Raw genomic sequence first — 18,678 nt, 5'->3', positions numbered from 1 at the left:
ATCACAGACATGATTTATGTTACTCAGCGATATACACAAATACCTAAAGTGATCAGAGATAACTGCAATATTTTAGTTGTGTTTAATGGAGTCGATACACATACCCTGTTAAATATTTATTAGACTTGATGTATTGGGGAGATGGACATGATTAGGTTCAAAACATATTTACAAAACTGCAATCTACTCCACATGGATTTATCACGATAAATATGCATAACCCTCAGTCACGATATTGCGTAGGTCTTGATAAAAATTTTGGTTAAAAAAACAGCAGCTGGGAGTTTGTGACCATAAATGAGTGTCCAGGTGGGTAAAGAAACACATATACAAATTTGAAAACAAAAGCAATAAAAATAAAGTTACAAAATGAGCTAACCCATTTAGAGAAAAACTTAGAGGCTTTAGTTTGACGTTATTGACCTTATATTTTCATTTTTTCATACGAAGCTTTATTTTCAAGGAAGACTTGCTCCAAAATTGGTATGTTGATCCTCCTTGCTGCTTCTGTTATGATAGACTACTTTGTGTTTTGGTAGATAATAACCTATCATGGACTCTGTGTGTGTCTGTGATATGGATTTTTAACGTAGCTTTTTTAATGTTTCAGTCATATCGCTACAATGTCTGCAGTTTGACAGTTTTGAAAGTAGCAAAACCAACAACTTTAATAAAATCAACAAATAATTCAACTCTCAAAGTTACAGAGCGAATAATTACAAGAACTTAGATTATTGTGAATTAAATCCCAAACAATAACCCTAAATGTTCTATCAAAAGTCAAAAAGTCTCAAATGTTCTATCAAAAGTCAAAAAGTATCAAATTAATTCCAATAAATTTGAATGTCCTGGTGTACCACAATAATATAATTTATAATGTCTTTGCAATTCCAATGACCAATTAAAGACAATAATTCCTCTCAAATTATAACTGAACACAACAATAAATGATTGTACAAACTGAACTGAAAACAGGAATGAATAATCATTTACCTAGTCTCCTTTTTAAATCGACAGTCACCTGACCTATGATGCAACCTTGATGTTGGTCATTTCAAATGGAAAATTCCATCAAATTCACTACTAAGGTCCGGTTTTGAACTTAAATTCATGGAAATATCATGGCGAAAATCTGGTACACACAACCCTCAGCCATGACAATTGACAGGTAGGTCAAAACTCTACACTTAGTCACAGACAAAAGTATACAATATAAATTAAATATTACTACGCAAAGATAAACAATTCATTAAACTCGGTAAAAATAAATCATGACATTGTGTTGGTCTATCAATATATATATATTTTAACAGTGATACCTGAAAGTCTCTACTGCTAGTTACTGTGCAATTGTAGTTGTTATCAATCAGTTTATTAATTAATGAACCACTCTGATTGGTACGTGCAAGAATTTTCATTTGTTTACAATGTTCGATTCAACAGTGCTGTTTGGGGTGTTTAACAACGTTTGAAGAATGCAGGTCTGATATAACACATTTCTTGTTGTTGCGGTCTTTGCAGTAGAAAGTTTTGATTTTTCATTTTTGTAATCAGTGATGTGTATAGGCTGTATGCTTTCTGCCATAATTTGTTCCACACAGCATCATGGATTTATCCTATCCGGAGCTCGGAAACCTTTCAGGTCAGCATCATAGCTAACAGTGCCAAGATTGTTTCACATGAAGTATTTATAACTAATTAGGTACTTTGATACATTTAATGGCGCTGACCTAAAAATTGACAGAGTTAGGCCTACAGATAGGATAAAGCTCACCCTGCTATGTGGCACGAACTAATTTCTAGCACAATACCAAATAGCTCAATTTTGTGTGTGTGTGTGTGTGTGTGTGTGTGTCTGTCTTTCAAAATGTTTTATATGGCATGTTCTCAGAGTTGGAGAAACCTTACATTGCTATGTGTTTTTTTATAGTTATATATCTCTTCTTCTTGTTTATTTTGGAACAGCTCTGTCAATGCTGTTATCCCCAGTCACCCAACAGTGACAGAAAGTGTCAATGCTGTTATCCCAGTCAATCAAAGTGACAAAATGTGTCAATACTGTTATCCCCATCCAATCAATCACAGCAATAGAATGCATCAACACTGTAACTAAAAAAACAAGTGACAGATTATTTCAATGGTATTATCCCCATTCATCTAACAACAAAGTGACAGAAAGTGTCAATGCTGTTATCTTCAATCAAAGTTTCATCATGTGTCAATGCTGCTATCCCCATCCAATCAATCAAAGTTTTATAATGTGTCACTACTGGTATCCCCATCCAATCAATCGAAGGGATAAAAAGTATCAATCCTGGTATCCCCATCCAATCAATCAAAGTTTTATGTGTCAATGCTGGTATCCCCATCCAATCAATCAAAGTTTTATGTGTCAATGCTGGTATCCCCATCCAATCAATCAAAGTTTTATGTGTCAATGCTGGTATCCCCATCCAATCAATCAAAGTTTTATGTGTCAATGCTGTATCCCCATCCAATCAATCAAAGTTTTATGTGTCAATGCTGGTATCCCCATCCAATCAATCAACGTTTTATGTGTCAATGCTGGTATCCCCATCCAATCAATCAAAGTTTTATGTGTCAATGCTGGTATCTCCATCCAATCAATCAAAGTTTTATGTGTCAATGCTGGTATCCCCATCCAATCAATCAAAGTTTTATGTGTCAATGCTGGTATCCCCATCCAATCAAAGTTTTATAATGTGTCACTACGCATCCAATCAATCAAAGTGATAAAAAGTGTTAATGCTGGTATCCCCATCGAATCAAAGTTTTATAATGTGTCAATGCTGGTATCCCCATTCAATCAATCACAGTAATAGAATGTATCAATGCTGTAACTAAAAAATCAAGTGACAGATTCTGTCAATGGTATTATCCCCAGTCACCCAACAGTGACAGAATGTGTCAATGATGTTATCCCCACTCAATCAATCAAACTGACAGAATGTGTCAAAACTGCTATTGCCAGTCAATCAATCAAAGTGAAAGAATGTGCAAACATTATCATGCTGGATTCACAAGCAGAAGGATGTGAGTTTGAATCCTGCAATGACTAGGGTGGGTCAGTCTCTGTGATGTGTCACAGGACAAAGCACATTACTTTAATGGTCGCTCAAAAATATAACCTTTCAAGTGCTGATATGCTGTTATCATGAATTAATCAATCGTGATAGAAAACCACATGAGATTTACAATATTTGATGGTGTTTAAAGTACAATCATTGCTTCATGATATTTACATCAAGTAAACAAGACAGAACAATAACAAATGGACATTACCATTAACAAACTGAAGACATGAAAATGAAACTGGACAAGTATGTGTTATGAAAGAAATCATAATTGCTGACAAAGCGATCAAAATTTTAATAAAGAAATCATTATTACAAGAACATCTATATATAAAAGAAACAAATCCATAATTTCATCTTATCTAAATGATGATTTTCTAATTTACCTGTATTATTGATTTTTATAATTTTATTCAACTAATACAAGGCTAAAATATTCTCTATCTGTATGGGTTTAATATCAGGATCATTATTAACAGAAGTATCTGGGACAGAGTCTGGGTTATTGGAATTCCCCTACAATTTACCTGGTGTATCTGACATTGTCCAGGTTGTATATTTTAATTTTAGTAACAGTTTATCTAATGATACACATGTTATTATTTTGTAAACATTAAGAACTTTCAAGAAGGTTATTGTCCATTTAGTAATAGTGTTTTTAATATAGAAAATATTAATTGTGACATGAGGGCAGGTAAAGGACTATATAATCTTGTCACTGGAAAGATAATTCATTTATGATTAAGATCTAGGCTTATTTGGGGATTTAATTCGTAATACCTAAGTTTTTTTTCTTCTTTCTTTTTTCATTTTTTGTATTCTCGGGAAATAAATTATTTGTTGAATTTTACAATGCTTGTTGCTTTTTGATCTTTTCTGTTACTTAGTTTGAGACCACACAGTTTGGTAACTGCATAAATAAACTAGACACTACTAAGGGGAGATACATCTTGTGAGAATTATTGTCATGATGTATACAAGATTTATCTCTCTTTGAAGTATTTAATAATAAAATTTTTTGCAGACTAATTCCTAGTTGTTTTCAGTCATGTCAAGGAAAATAATCCATCCATGATATTACACATTCAGCCTGTCATAATACAGTTACCTGCTCCTGATCAAAGCAAGCCTGTCATAATACAGTTACCTGCTCCTGATCAAAGCAAGCCTGAAAACATTCATACAAATGCTGATTCAAACAGAATCTCTTAAGCCAAGAGATCCTCACTTAACTTAAAATGCAATCCATGAGATCTTTACTTAAAATACAATCCATGAGATCTTTACTTAAAATACAATCCATGAGATCTTTACTTAAAATGCAATCCATGAGATCTTTACTTAAAATACAATCCATGAGATCTTTACTTAAAATGCAATCCATGAGATCTTTACTTAAAATACAATCCATGAGATCTTTACTTAAAATACAATCATTAATAGCCATGAGATTTTTACTGAACATAATATACAGTCACTAACAGCCATGAGATTTTTACTTAACTTAATATAGTCACCAACAGCCATGAGATCTTTACTTAACCTACAATACAGTCACTAACAGCCATGATATTTTTACTGAACTTAATATACAGTCACTAACAGCCATGAGCTTTTTTACTGAACTTCATATACAGTCACTAACGGCCATGAGATTTTTACTTAAAATTATTATAGTCACTAACAGAAATGAGATTTTTACTTAACTTAATATATAGTCACTAACAGCCATGAGAGCATTGCTTGACTTAAAATACAGTCACTAACAGCCATGAGAGCATTGCTGAACTTAATATACAGTCACTAACAGCCATGAGATCTTTGCTTAACTTAAAATAGTCACTAACAGCCATGAGATCTTTCCTTAACTTAATATTCAGTCACTAACAGCCATGAGATTTTTACTGAACTTAATATTCAGTCACTAAAAGCCATGACATCTTTGCCTTATTTAAAATACAGTTACTAACAGCCATGACATTTTTACTTAAAATTATTGTACAGTCACTAACAGATATGAGATCTTTACTTAACCTAATATACAGTCACTAACAGACATGAGATCTTTACTTAAAATTATTATAGTCACTAACAGCCATGAGATATTTACTGAACTTAATATACAGTCACTAACAGCCATGAGATTTTTACTGAATGTAATATACAGTCACTAACAGCCATGAGATTTTTACTGAACTTAATATACAGTCACTAACAGCCATGAGATCTTTACTGAACTTAATATACAGTCACTAACAGCCATGAGATTTTTACTGAATGTAATATACAGTCACTAACAGCCATGAGATTTTTACTGAACTTAATATACAGTCACTAACAGCCATGAGATCTTTACTTAACTTAAAATAGTCACTAACAGCCATGACATTTTTACTGAACTTAATATACAGTCACTATTAGCCATGATATTTTTTACTGAACTTAAAATACAGTCACTAACAGCCATGAGATCTTTTCTTAACTTAACATACAGTCACTAACAGCCATGAGATTTTTACTGAATGTAATATACAGTCACTAACAGCCATGAGATCTTTACTTAACTTAAAATACAGTCACTAACAGCCATGAGATTTTTTACTGAATGTAATATACAGTCACTAACAGCCATGAGATCTTTACTTAACTTAAAATACAGTCACTAATAGCCATGACATTTTTACTGAACTTAATATACAGTCTCTATTAGCCATGATATTTTTACTGAACTTAATATGCAGTCACTAACAGCCATGCGATTTTTACTGAACTTAAAATACAGTCACTAACAGCCATGAGATCTTTCCTTAACTTAAAATACAGTCACTAACAGCCATGAGATTTTTACTGAACATAATATACAGTCACTAAGAGCCATGAGATTTTTACTGAACTTAATATACAATCACTAACAGCCATGAGATCTTTACTTAAAATTAGTATAGTCACTAACAGCCATGAGATTTTGCTTAACTTAATATACAGTCACTAACAGCCATGAGATTTTGCTTAACTTAAAATACAGTCACTAACAGTCATGAGATTATTACTTAACTTAAAATGCAATCCATAAGATCTTTACTAAACTTAAAATACAGTCATTACCAGCTGTGAGATCATTACTTAATTTACAGTCAAATGCATGAGATCCTTGTTTAACTTAATGCAATCCATGAGACATAATACAGATCTCATTAACAAAACAATGCAATTAAACATTTTTCCTGATTTTCAGAATGAAGCTCGAATAGTTCAAATTTAAAAAAGAACGATCCTCTTGATAAAAGTAATTACAGACTTGACAACATTTTACTGATCATATCCAAACTGTCTGAGAAATCAATTGAGATCGAGTTAGCATAATATTTTGAGAACATCTTTAACAAATATTTGAATGCTTTTCATAAACGTCACAGATGCCAGACCATTCTTACACTTCCCTGAAGATTGGAGGATGGCTATTGATGAAATCAAGTAGGTACCTGCAGTCCTGATGGACTTATCCAAAGCTTTTGACAGTCTTCCTCATGATACAATATGACCTGTCTTGAAAGACCACTGCTAAGTGAGACCACCTGACTTGAGAGACCACATTCTCAATGCACACATTTATTGATTATGTAGCAGTGGGACTTGATATAAGAGACCACATTTCTTGAGAGACCATACTTTTTTGGTTCATGATTGCAAAGAGAGGTGGTCTTTCAAGACAGGTACTGCTGTATTCTTATTTGTAACTTAAGGGCTAAGATGACTCAGTATGGTTCTTACTGAGCTATATGTCAAATCAAAATCAGCAAATTGAGTTGTAGGGTGACTCGAGTAGTGGGTCTGAAATTCAAAAAGGGGTTCCTCTCGAGTCAATCCTTGGACCATTAACTTTTAATGTTTTTATCAATGCTATCTTCTATTTTATTAGATACGTCTCTTTACAGAACTGTGCTGATGAGAATGCTCTGTCTTTTTCCTCATTGGATTGAACACTCTAACTGACAGACTTGAAGCAGGGTCTAACATTCTGATTGACTGGTTCACTAATAACAAATTGCAAACCAGCCCTGAAAAGGTGAGTAAAATGACATTCAGTATGAAGCCTGTACTAACTATGTATGAACAATATTGTCATAAAGTGTGATAAAATTGTTAAATTGCTTGGAATTGACACTGACTATCAGCTGCAATTCGATTCACATGTCAAAGAAAAATCTCTGTTGGAATGATCCTTACTTAACTTGTAATGCAATCACTAAAAAAACAGCCTGAGACCCTTATCTAACTTACAACAGAATCACTGACAGCCATGAGATCTTTCCTTAACTTGCAATGCAATCACCAAAAAACAGCCTGAGACCTTTATCTAACTTACAACAGAATCACTGACAGCCATGAGATCTTTCCTTAACTTGCAATGCAATCACTAAAAAACAGCCTGAGACCCTTATCTAACTTACAATAGAATCACTGACAGCCATGAGATCTTTCCTTAACTTGCAATGCAATCTATGAGATTCTTACTTAGAAAAAGAATCACTGACAGATATGAGATCTTTCCTTAACTTGCAATGCAATCTATGAGATTCTTACTTAGAAAAAGAATCATTGACAGCCTGAGATCTTTCCTTAACTTGCAATGCAATCTATGAGATTCTTACTTAGAAAAAGAATCACTGACAGATATGAGATCTTTCCTTAACTTGCAATGCAATCTATGAGATTCTTACTTAAAAAAAGAATCATTGACAGCCCGAGATCTTTCCTTAACTTGCAATGCAATCTATGAGATTCTTACTTAGAAAAAGAATCACTGACAGCCGGAAATCCTTACATAACTTATAATACCGTCCATCACTAACAGCCAAGAGTACCTTACTTCACTTCTTCTAAAATTTCATTCAGCACAAGGGCAAATTGATTTCATGGCGTAAAGCAGATAGTTCTCAATTACAATAACTAATTCATTTAATCAACATTAGTCTACAAGCCTTTGCAATCCTTACATTACTCAATCTATTACTTGGTTTGACAATGATACACCAAGTAAAGTATGGCTACATTAATCTACAAGCCTTTGCAATCCTTACATTACTCAATCTATTACTTGGTTTGACAATGATACACCAAGTAAAGTATGGCTACATTAATCTACAAGCCTTTGCAATCCTTACTTTACTCACTTGGATTGACAATGATACACCAAGTGAAGTATGGCTAAGATAGTAAATTTCTCTTCACTGTCAATACAGTAAAATGACTACAATTTATTCTGTAATCAATGATATGGATGAACTTAAAGCCAGTCAGTATGGCACTGAGATGATTGATAAATGGCTCTAAACTGTTAATAAAGCAACCTGCAGCCCCATTGGTATTGGACATTCACATCTGTATACCGCTCTAAGCCATCAATAAAACAACCAGCAGTCACATTTATATTGGAGATTTGCATCAGAGATATATTTCTCACTCTTTTTCCTCTCAAACTGATTGAAGAGCTTTCACGAAAGTTATAGCTGTTGCTTCCTGGTAAAGATTTGGAATGTACTGATTACAGCGGACATGTATCTGCTTTACATTTATGTATTATTTATAATATACCACCCCTGTATCACCATATGTATTATGCAACCTGAGAATTTAAAGATAATTATGTAATTGATCATATCACCCCCCACCCCCGTATCGCCATATATATTATGAAACCTGGGAATTTAAAGATATCACAACCCCTGTATACACACATTGGCCCATCTTAAGATGGCAGTAATTTGTAAATGCTAGCACTTTAGACCACTGTTCCACTATGGGCCCCTGTTTCAACCTGAGAACTCAAAGATAATTATGTGACTGATCCCTGTATCATTACATAACAAAGTATGTCATTAATTCCAGTAAAATATGATGACCACTTCTTTACAGTAGTGATATGAATATCACGTGATGTCAACAATTTATTTTCTGACATTTTCAATGTATTGGATTATTTCATCATTCTCATGACCTTGACCCTTTGACATTGGAAAGTACCAAAATTGCCAGGAATCTTGTTGCATGTGCATCAACAATATATTTCTGCAAAAATTCAACTATCTGTATGTTTACAACATGGACATCGGGGGCTTCCTCAAGCATAAGGTGATGATATTTCTCAGTTTTCCTCTAAGAGTATAATGTAAGGTGAAGCCTGACTAATGAGGCAGCAAGTTCAGTATCAGTCTTCATAATTACAAAATATTCATACTGAAATGGGAACATCAGGTGGTTGTCAATGACAACATGAAATGGGTTGTCATATTGTGGTTGGATGTAATAACAAAATACATTATTCGAACATTTAAAAAGCAAGTAATACTAAGGTTGTAATGCGCTGATATACTGTATCAGGTCCTATGTGTCATGATATCAGAAGCCTTGTATCATGATACTGTGACCTATCTATAATGATATTAGGCCCTTTGTATCATGATACTGTGACCTATCTATAATGATATTAGGCCCTTTGTACCATGATACTGTGACCTATCTATAATGATATTAGGCCCTTTGTACCATGATACTGTGACCTATCTATAATGATATTAGGCCCTTTGTACCATGATACTGTGACCTATCTATAATGATATTAGGCCCTTTGTATCATGATACTGTGACCTATCTATAATGATATTAGGCCCTTTGTATCATGATACTGTGACCTATCTATAATGATATTAGGCCCTTTGTACCATGATACTGTGACCTATCTATAATGATATTAGGCCCTTTGTATCATGATACTGTGACCTATCTATAATGATATTAGGCCCTTTGTATCATGATACTGTGACCTATCTATAATGATATTAGGACCTCAGTATCATTATATTGGGACCTATGTGTCATAATATCAGGACTTACCAAAATATTGGGACCTATATTCTGTGACATCAGGATCTATGTATCATGATATGTACTTCGTTAATATTGGGGCCAATATATTATATCAGGACCAATGTAATAATTTGGGTCACACATATAATACCAGAACCAATGTATCAAATTGGGACCTATGTATCATGGTCTTAGTACTAATGTATCATAATATCAAGACCAATGTATTAATTTTGGAGCCTATGTATCATGATATCAGGACCAATGTATCATAATATCAAGACCAATGTATTAACTTTGGAGCCTATGTATCATGATATCAGGACCAATGTATCAATATATCACGACCAATGTAACACGATATCAACACCTATTAATTTGGGACCAATATATCATGATATCAGGACCAATCTATCATGACATAAGGACCAATTTATTCATTTGGAATGTGCATATCATGATATCAAGGTCATGTATGATACACGAAAGTGGGTGGTAATATTGAAAGGTAGACAGATGTAGCTCTACAATGATACCAAATAATCTGGAAGTTCTAGTTGCACTACTAAATACAGAGGGAAAAACCTCATTTTTTGGACCAGATTTTTTCCCACCCAAAATGTGCCTGTGGTCAGAATCCAATTTTGTGTCCTGATTGTACACTATTTGGTCTCAGATCTAAGTCAGACTGGTATGAACTGCAAACAGACAGATGAACCTTTGCAAAAGTAGGATAAGATGGGCATTTGGAATAAAGAGTGGTCACGATACAAAAATAATGAGTCCAATAAGCAACAACAAAAAAAAAGAACTCCAACTTTTACCTTTCTGCTCATAGACATGCAAAATAGCCAATGAAAAATTATGTTTCTAACTCAACTAGGCACTATGTTACTGGAAAATCACCTGGAAGCTGATTTATTAGGATTTATTCAGAAATAGCTTTGAAATTCAAAATGTGTTTCCTACTCAAATTTCAGGTGAAAACAACAAAAACCTCCAGGGGTTAATGTGTTATTCAGCAGTTATTCATACAAACTCATAAACGAAATCAAGGATAACAAGAAAAGTAAGCGAAGGAAGTAGTTGGTGCACAAATAGCTTTGTTTCACGGATAGGGTTCACCCTAGAGAAATGAGTTCCTAAGTTTGTAGTGTACTTCAAATTCCCAAATTGGCACTCCTAGATCTGGATGATCAGAAATGTTGCAATTACTTGCAGTGAAAAATTACACAAGCACTATCTTACTTGTTGTTGTTGTTGTTGTGGGGGTTTAACACCATTTTTCAGCACATGATAGGCTATGCATGGCGACCAGTATTAATGGTGGAGGAAGAACCCGGGAATACTCCGGGAAGAACCACCGACCCACGAGAAGCTACTGGCAAGCTTTCTCACATACCCACATTGGCAAAATCCAAGACTCAAACCCACGCAGACAGAGGTGAGATCGCAGTGATCTGTAACGGAGAATGCATTAGACCACTTAGGGCCCCATACTCTAACTTACCAATATTCTTACTAATATAGACACAGGTTACAGAACCATCCTACTAACTTACTTTTCGAAAAACAAATATAGAACATTTTGGAAATTTAACATTTCTCTGTTGAAAGATTTAGAATACATAATAAATGTTAAGGACTAGGTTCTCCGAAATCGTCTTATCACTTGGAACCATCTACAGTTCCTGAGATAACATTTTCAATTACCGACCAATTTTTTTAATGCTTTTGCTAGAAATAAGAGGCAAAACCTTTTCTTATGCTTCACATAAAAAAGACGACAACCTCAACAGGAAATCAAATTACAAATGAGATTACTATTTAAGAGGAGGAAAACAATATAAATAATTGACATAAATTAGAAATGAAAAAAGACCCAGTTAGTGGAAATTCATGCCCAAAAATTGGAAGGGGTAAGATCTAGGGCAAAATGAACTGAAAATGGGGAAAAAAAGTCAAAATATTTCTGTCATTTGGAAAAAAGAAACTATACAAATAAGATGCCAAATTTAGCTTGTTATGAATATTTAATTTAATTTGTTTGCTACTTTTTAATACTTTTTATAATGCTAAAAATTATTATCATTATATGCTAGGTGTAATAAAACATTTGTATCTAGCTGCTGACCTTGTTCCAAAATCAGTTGACAGTTTTACTAAACAACTTTTTCTAAACAATTTTTTTTTTATTATCTGTCTCAGAGTAAGAATCATTTAGTTGAGTCAAGGTCATACCTGGACTACATGATATTTATCATCAGCCATCTAGTAACAAACTTCTTTTTTTCAAGAATGAACTTTTGACCCTCATCCAGGAATCTGTTTTGCATTTTAATTAGTCACATAAATGATGTTTTTGATAAAGGTTTGTCAGTTGGGCTTAAAACACTTCACACGTTAAGTTCTATTGTGTTATGACCAGTTTGGGCTGAATTTTATTTTCTTCAAATTATTGAACTCAAGTGATTATTTTCTCTGGAAATACAAAAGTGCTCTGTATAATTCTTGGACAAAGACAACCACTGGAATTTATACTGAATTCAAAACTGGAATAATATTTTCTGTGATTCAACTAGAGACTTTTGACACATCTGCACTTCACAGGTTATTACCAACATCATTTCCTTCCATCTTGAAATTCATTGGGATTTGAACTGAGATTCACTTAGAAATTTTCATTGATAGGACTTGTGTTTATAAGTCTTGGATTATTTTTGGATTTAATGACAATATTGCAAGTTCTTTTTTCTCATTTTTCACTTTGTATTCTACTGAAATAAAGTATTCAATAAATTTTACAAAGCATGTTTTCTTCACTCTTTTCATTTACTTATTTTAAGAGCATAGACTCATAACAAGCTAAACAAGATGGAACAGTTACACAAAATGGGCTAGAAATATTAATACAAACTAAATTCTACTATGGAAAAATTATATTCTTATCACAATGTAGACAAAGTTGATATTGAAGCTTCACTGAATTTTATAGACATCTCTGAATTGGACAATACACAAAGTAAATCAATGAATAGCCCAAATACACCAACAGAAGCAACAGCAAGTCTTAGAAACATGCCTAACAATAAAAGTCAAGGATCAGATGGATTTAGAGTCAAGTTCTTTAAAGTCTTTGAGAGATATTGGTCACAATTTTGTAAAAGCAACCATATTTTGCCTACAATAATGGCAAGCTATCATCAACTCAGAAAGAAGTTGCTGTAATATGTCCCCTAAAGGGCCAAAACAATTTTTATAAGAAACTTGAAACTCATTTCCTTACTTAACATATCATACAAATTTGCAACAGCATGCATTGCAAACAGACCTAAACCTATACTGCCATTATAACGCATGCTACCTGGACACATCTTTTAACTGATTTTGGGAAAGCACTTGATTCTGTTGCACAGCTCTTTATTGATGAAGTTCTAAATTTTCTAAATTTTAGCAAGGATTTTCAAGGCTGGATCCATCTCTTTGATAAAAACATCAAATCTTGTGTTGATGTAAATGGACAATGCTCACCATGGTTTGAAATCAAGAGAGGATGCAGACAAGGCAACCTCCTACCCCATATATTTTTTTTAATGCACAGAAATATTAGCCCATTTGATCGAGACAAATATAAATATTAAAGGAACGTAAACAGTTTTAAAAATCTGATTATCTAGTTTCACATTATGTAGATGACACTGCTCTCATCTTGGATGGCTCAAAGAAGTCAGCTCTAAATCTTATCTACCAATATTCTGAACTTTTACCACTCAGTAGAAATACTTAAAAAACTAAATTTCTATGGATAGAAAACTGGAGGTACTAAATGGTAATGCCTAGAATTTATTTCACCTATCTCGTTATTACATTCCCAACAGTTAGATGATATGCTTTGTTAGTGGCACCTCCGTTGTTTGTACTGTTGTCAGAGTGCTGCTGTAGAGGTACAGTTGCATGAGGCTGTGAGTTAAAATACACCACTAATATGGCCTGTTTGTCTTTCTTTTGGACCCTCTAGTTACTAATGCCAATTCGGACAGAACTTATTAGGTACACACAAGCCCCATGCAAGATTCCTATCAAATCTCAATGCAACAAATTAAACACACACACCCCATCTCACCTGAATTAGGTTTGTCGTTTGCCTCAGTATTGATGAGCTCTAAACCCTCTGGTGATGATGCTGTTTGCATCTGAAACAGGTTATCCTCTCTTTCAGTCCCCAGCTCTGTCTGCATGTGGTCCAGATTCTTGTTAGTAGGTGGAGTTCTAGGTGGGACTTCCTGGTCTGTGGCAGATAATTGGTTGAGGGGAACCACCTCTTCAGGAATGGGTGGATTCTCTGGATCTCCATGTCGCTCTTTATCAAGACTTCTTGCATGAATATCTCGTCGGATGGAAGGAAGACGGAGACGAAAGCTTCTATGCCGATCTAAAATTTATAAAATACCTGTAAGCTTATCTGCAATGCAAATAGCAAGTACAAGGTCATACTTCATCAACACTAAGTTTCATCTCATCTGTAACTGGACTGAAGACAGTGTTATCTTCACAGTTTCTATAAACAAAATCGTTTCTCTATGGACTTCATGCAGGTATAGCTTCATATAAGGTCCTTTAAGTTTGTTAGGCCTGCTGGCAAGTGACTACCCTATGCTGCTACCAGAGAGTGGTGGCAAATTCAAACTTTTTGATGGGCAATTGACCTTGACCAAACACCCCAACTTAAATGTCAAAATATCTAAAATTAGGTGGGAATGGTCAGATTTAACTTGGACGAAAAAAAACAAGGGACACAGGACCATACCAAAAACTAATTTGGCCTAATATTCAGGTGAATTAATAATAGTAATAATAATAATAATAATAATAATAATTTATTTCCTGATCAAATCATTCAGTCTAGATGATTCTCCATTCAGAACCCCTTAATAAGAAAGTGTAACAATGTACATCATACAGCAAGTTAATTAATAAGGCCAACCAAAAATATATGAATGTTTCCAGTTGGCCCAACATCCCAAGCAATTTTCCTCCCAATAGTTTCTAAAAAAGTCAAATTAAATACATATAATATGTAAAAGAAATAAGGAAATGACCTGCCTACCCTAATTTAAAACCAGTGCAACAGGAAACATGTATACTTTTTTCTTGTCTTATTATTTGGTGGATTATTAATAGTAAATTCCATTATAATCAGACGGTAACAGACACATGCTAGTATCTTTTCTTGAATACTGTAATAGTTTACACAGATTTTACTTAAAGAATATTCCATAAAACTGTATCAGTGTACTGGAAACCTTTTACTTAATTGCTCGGATCCTGGCTTTGGTCATTGAATGTTTCCATGTGACACTGACCTAAGCTACATGTCATACTGTGTTGAATAAAGCCTGAATATATTTTAAAATCTATGAGATAAGATTACTATTCATTACTGTGCATAATTTCATACCTCTACTGCAGTATACCAGCAAGGAATCACCTTGCCCCATCTTGTCACTGATTTTTGTTTTCTCCCAATATTTTCCTTCACATTATTTTCATCCTAGTAGAACATGGTAAGGGCAAAAGTGTTGTATGTGACACAAATCAAAATCTTATATTTACATTTAAGATCATTAATTATCTATTAATAATTAAATCTTGACCAATGGTTTATACTGTAATAATGTTAATAAACCCTGTTGGTTTCTTCCATCCATAGTGGGCTGTTCTATTAAAATAAAAAAGTGGGAGCAGATGGCCATATACCATATATATACAAGTGGGAGCAGATGGCCATATACCATATATATACAAGTGGAAGTAGATGGCCATATACCATATATATGCATTTATTAATTACTCAGGTATAAAAATACGGCCCAAAATGGAGCTGGAAACATTTTTTTCAACCAATTATATGTACAAGATTGATTGCAGGGCTTTAAATATTTTAACCAACAGACACTGTGGCCAGTTTAGATCACAGAAAGGATAAGCCCTCCAAAAAAAGGAATGCTGAAAAGAAGATTTATTCAAACACTTTATGCAAGTATTTGTAAAAAAATTGAAATTTTTTTGTAGATTGTATCTTAGCAGCAGCAGGCACTCACCTTACCTAGTTGTTGTCTCGAACAGTTAAAACAATTCCTGAGGTAAGAAAAAGGTAAGAAATGTTACGTTGAGTACCGTATTTTTAGGCCTATAAGTCGATGCGGAGTATAAGTCAAATTCACTAATTTTGTAACTTTTCCGTCCTTTGTCCTTATATAAGTCAATTCGAAGTAAAAAACTAGGCCAGGTCAATAACTTGGCTTCATTTTTTACACTAGTATTACTTCCAGTTTCATGAATATTAATGGTATCACTGTATGATATTCCGTATCACTGGCAATAATGAAATTGCATCACCAATGATAACATGCTTGACACAGGTGATTAAAAAGTCCATGCTAGTTTTAATTATGATATCCATTGCAACAAGAGCCACATGGCTGTGCATGCTATGTACATGTTAATTAAAGGTCTAAAGCTTTAACCTGAGAAGTTTTATTTCTCACGAACTGTTGTCATAGTAACACCTTTAGATCCTTGAAGCTTTACTGTTCTGTTCATTGGAATGTCGAATGGTAACGGTGCTTCGTCCATGTTTATCACATTAGTAATTTCCAACTTGTCAGTCTTAATCTTATCTTGGATATACTCATGGAAATTGTAAATTTTTCCAGAAAGTCTACTGGTAGTTTCTGTGCCACAATAGTGTGTTGTCTTATACTAAGGCCCCTTCTTTGCATGAACCTAAAACACCATGACGTACTTCCACTGAAACTTTAAATTTCTAATTCAGCTGAGATTTCCTTTGCCTTGAGTCTGAGTTCAACAGATTTCATCCCACGACACACTGCGTCAAAACATAGTCTTCTAATTTGTCCTCAATATTAATTCATCCTGCTTGACAGCCATGATTTGCTTTCTATGTATTTTTTGTAGCTCATAATGCAACCGTAGCTTTACGCCTATCCCGGACACATTTTTCACTTACACCATATTTCCTGTGAGCAGCCATATTCCCACCTTTCTCTTCTGTGAACTTTACAGCTTCCAGCTTAAAGGTCGCTGTGTAAGACTTGTGTGATTTGACGGAAGGCATTGTGAGATAAGTTGTATGACTTGTACGGGGATATTTATATGAATGATTATGACTGAAAAGATTTATCAAAACATACCTAACTCATTAAAATGTGCCAGTACTTTAGCAATGAAAACAATGCCCACTGCGTAATTCATTTACATTTACATTATTTCCTGTGGTTCTTAATCCACTTGATATTAAAAAACGGGAAGTGTAACTGACGCAGATTAATGATAAAGAATAATGGGGTACTGGCAATATGGTAACTAGTATTGGTAGCCAAAGCCAATATCAGGGTTTAAACAACTGCGGCAACTGGCTCTTATTGTTGTTGGAAAACAATGACCAATTTATCAACTATGGTATAATCAAAGACAGACACTGAAATGACAGCTGGTTAAGAATGAATATAGGTGATGTTTTGACATAACAATCTGCTTTAAACTTAAATGTAAAACTAAAAATGAATCACTGACAATCTATGAGTAGTCCATCTATATATCTGATTTTAGTTTAGTTTACTGAAAAACTTTGTCAAATACACTTATGAACATGATTTGGGGGATTCAGTAGAAAGCATAATCTACAGTATTTTATAAATAATCATAGAACACTCGATTTAATATGGATTTTATTCCCTTGTAGGATCAATTATATTGACGAAAAAGCTATACCAGCAATCACTCGTGTGTGTCAAACAGTATCCTGGAAAATGAAACATCAATGGACCAGTTGCTAAAATGTGATGAGGAAGAATGAGGTATGGATAAAAAAGATGAAAAAAACAAAATTATTTCATAGAAACAAACGATATGCTTTGAATTAGTACAGTACACTATAGAGTACAAACTGTAAGTGTGCTATGTGGCCCAGTGAAATTTGTACCGGTAATTGTTTTATTTCATATTTCAGAAATAAGAAAATACACGCAGAATGAAAACTAAATAATGACAAAATTTATAATATAAACGCAGTCATATTAGTTTATAACAATTTATTGACATAGTAACTGAACAAGAATTGGTACTTCTATGTGACCCGTTTTTGATTATGCCGGTTATAGAGAAATTTTAATAGCATACAGGGTGCTGTAATCCATACATAAGTCAATGCAACTTCAATGACATAATCCATATTTAAGTCAATTATGAGTATAAGACAAAGACCTGACTTTCAAGTAAAAAGGTATCGACTTAGGGCCAGATAATACGGTACTGAAAATTACAAGACAATGAATTTCTTAAGAAGCTGTATGTTGATACTCCATCTGGCAATGTCTGCCCTCCATATTTATCTGGCAATATCTGTCCTCCATATTTATCAGGCAATGTCTGCCTTCCATATTTATCTGGCAATGTCTGTGTTCTATATTTATCTGGCAATATCTGCCCTCTATAGTTATCTGGTGATATCTGTCCTCCATATTTATCTGGCAATGTCTGCCCTCCATATTTATCTGGCAATGTCTGCACTCTATATTTATCTGGCAATATCTGCTCTCTGTAGTTATCTGGAAATATCTGTCCTCCATATTTATCTGGCAATGTCTGCCCTCCATATTTATCTGGCAATGTCTGCCTTCCATATTTATCTGGC

The 18,678-nt window shown here is 33.9% G+C and overlaps 1 protein-coding gene across 6 annotated transcripts in view; it reads right to left on the bottom strand.

Moving 5' to 3' along the window:
- The window catches only part of LOC149780995 (voltage-gated inwardly rectifying potassium channel KCNH6-like), a 326,871-nt gene that overhangs the window by 197,485 nt on the left and 110,708 nt on the right, over nucleotides 1–18,678 (bottom strand). For all 6 annotated transcript variants that reach the window (XM_089938100.1, XM_089938103.1, XM_089938104.1 and 3 more), the window contains exon 4: nucleotides 14,086–14,394. In XM_089938100.1, the coding sequence (XP_089794226.1) occupies nucleotides 14,086–14,394 (309 nt within the window). The remainder of the gene's footprint in view (nucleotides 1–14,085; nucleotides 14,395–18,678) is intronic.

Source organism: Sinohyriopsis cumingii, chromosome 16 (assembly GCF_028554795.1).
Source record: "Sinohyriopsis cumingii isolate HCF-2022 chromosome 16, ASM2855479v2, whole genome shotgun sequence".
NCBI classification, from domain to species: domain Eukaryota; kingdom Metazoa; phylum Mollusca; class Bivalvia; order Unionida; family Unionidae; genus Sinohyriopsis; species Sinohyriopsis cumingii.
This window is presented reverse-complemented; position numbering and strand designations above follow the sequence as displayed.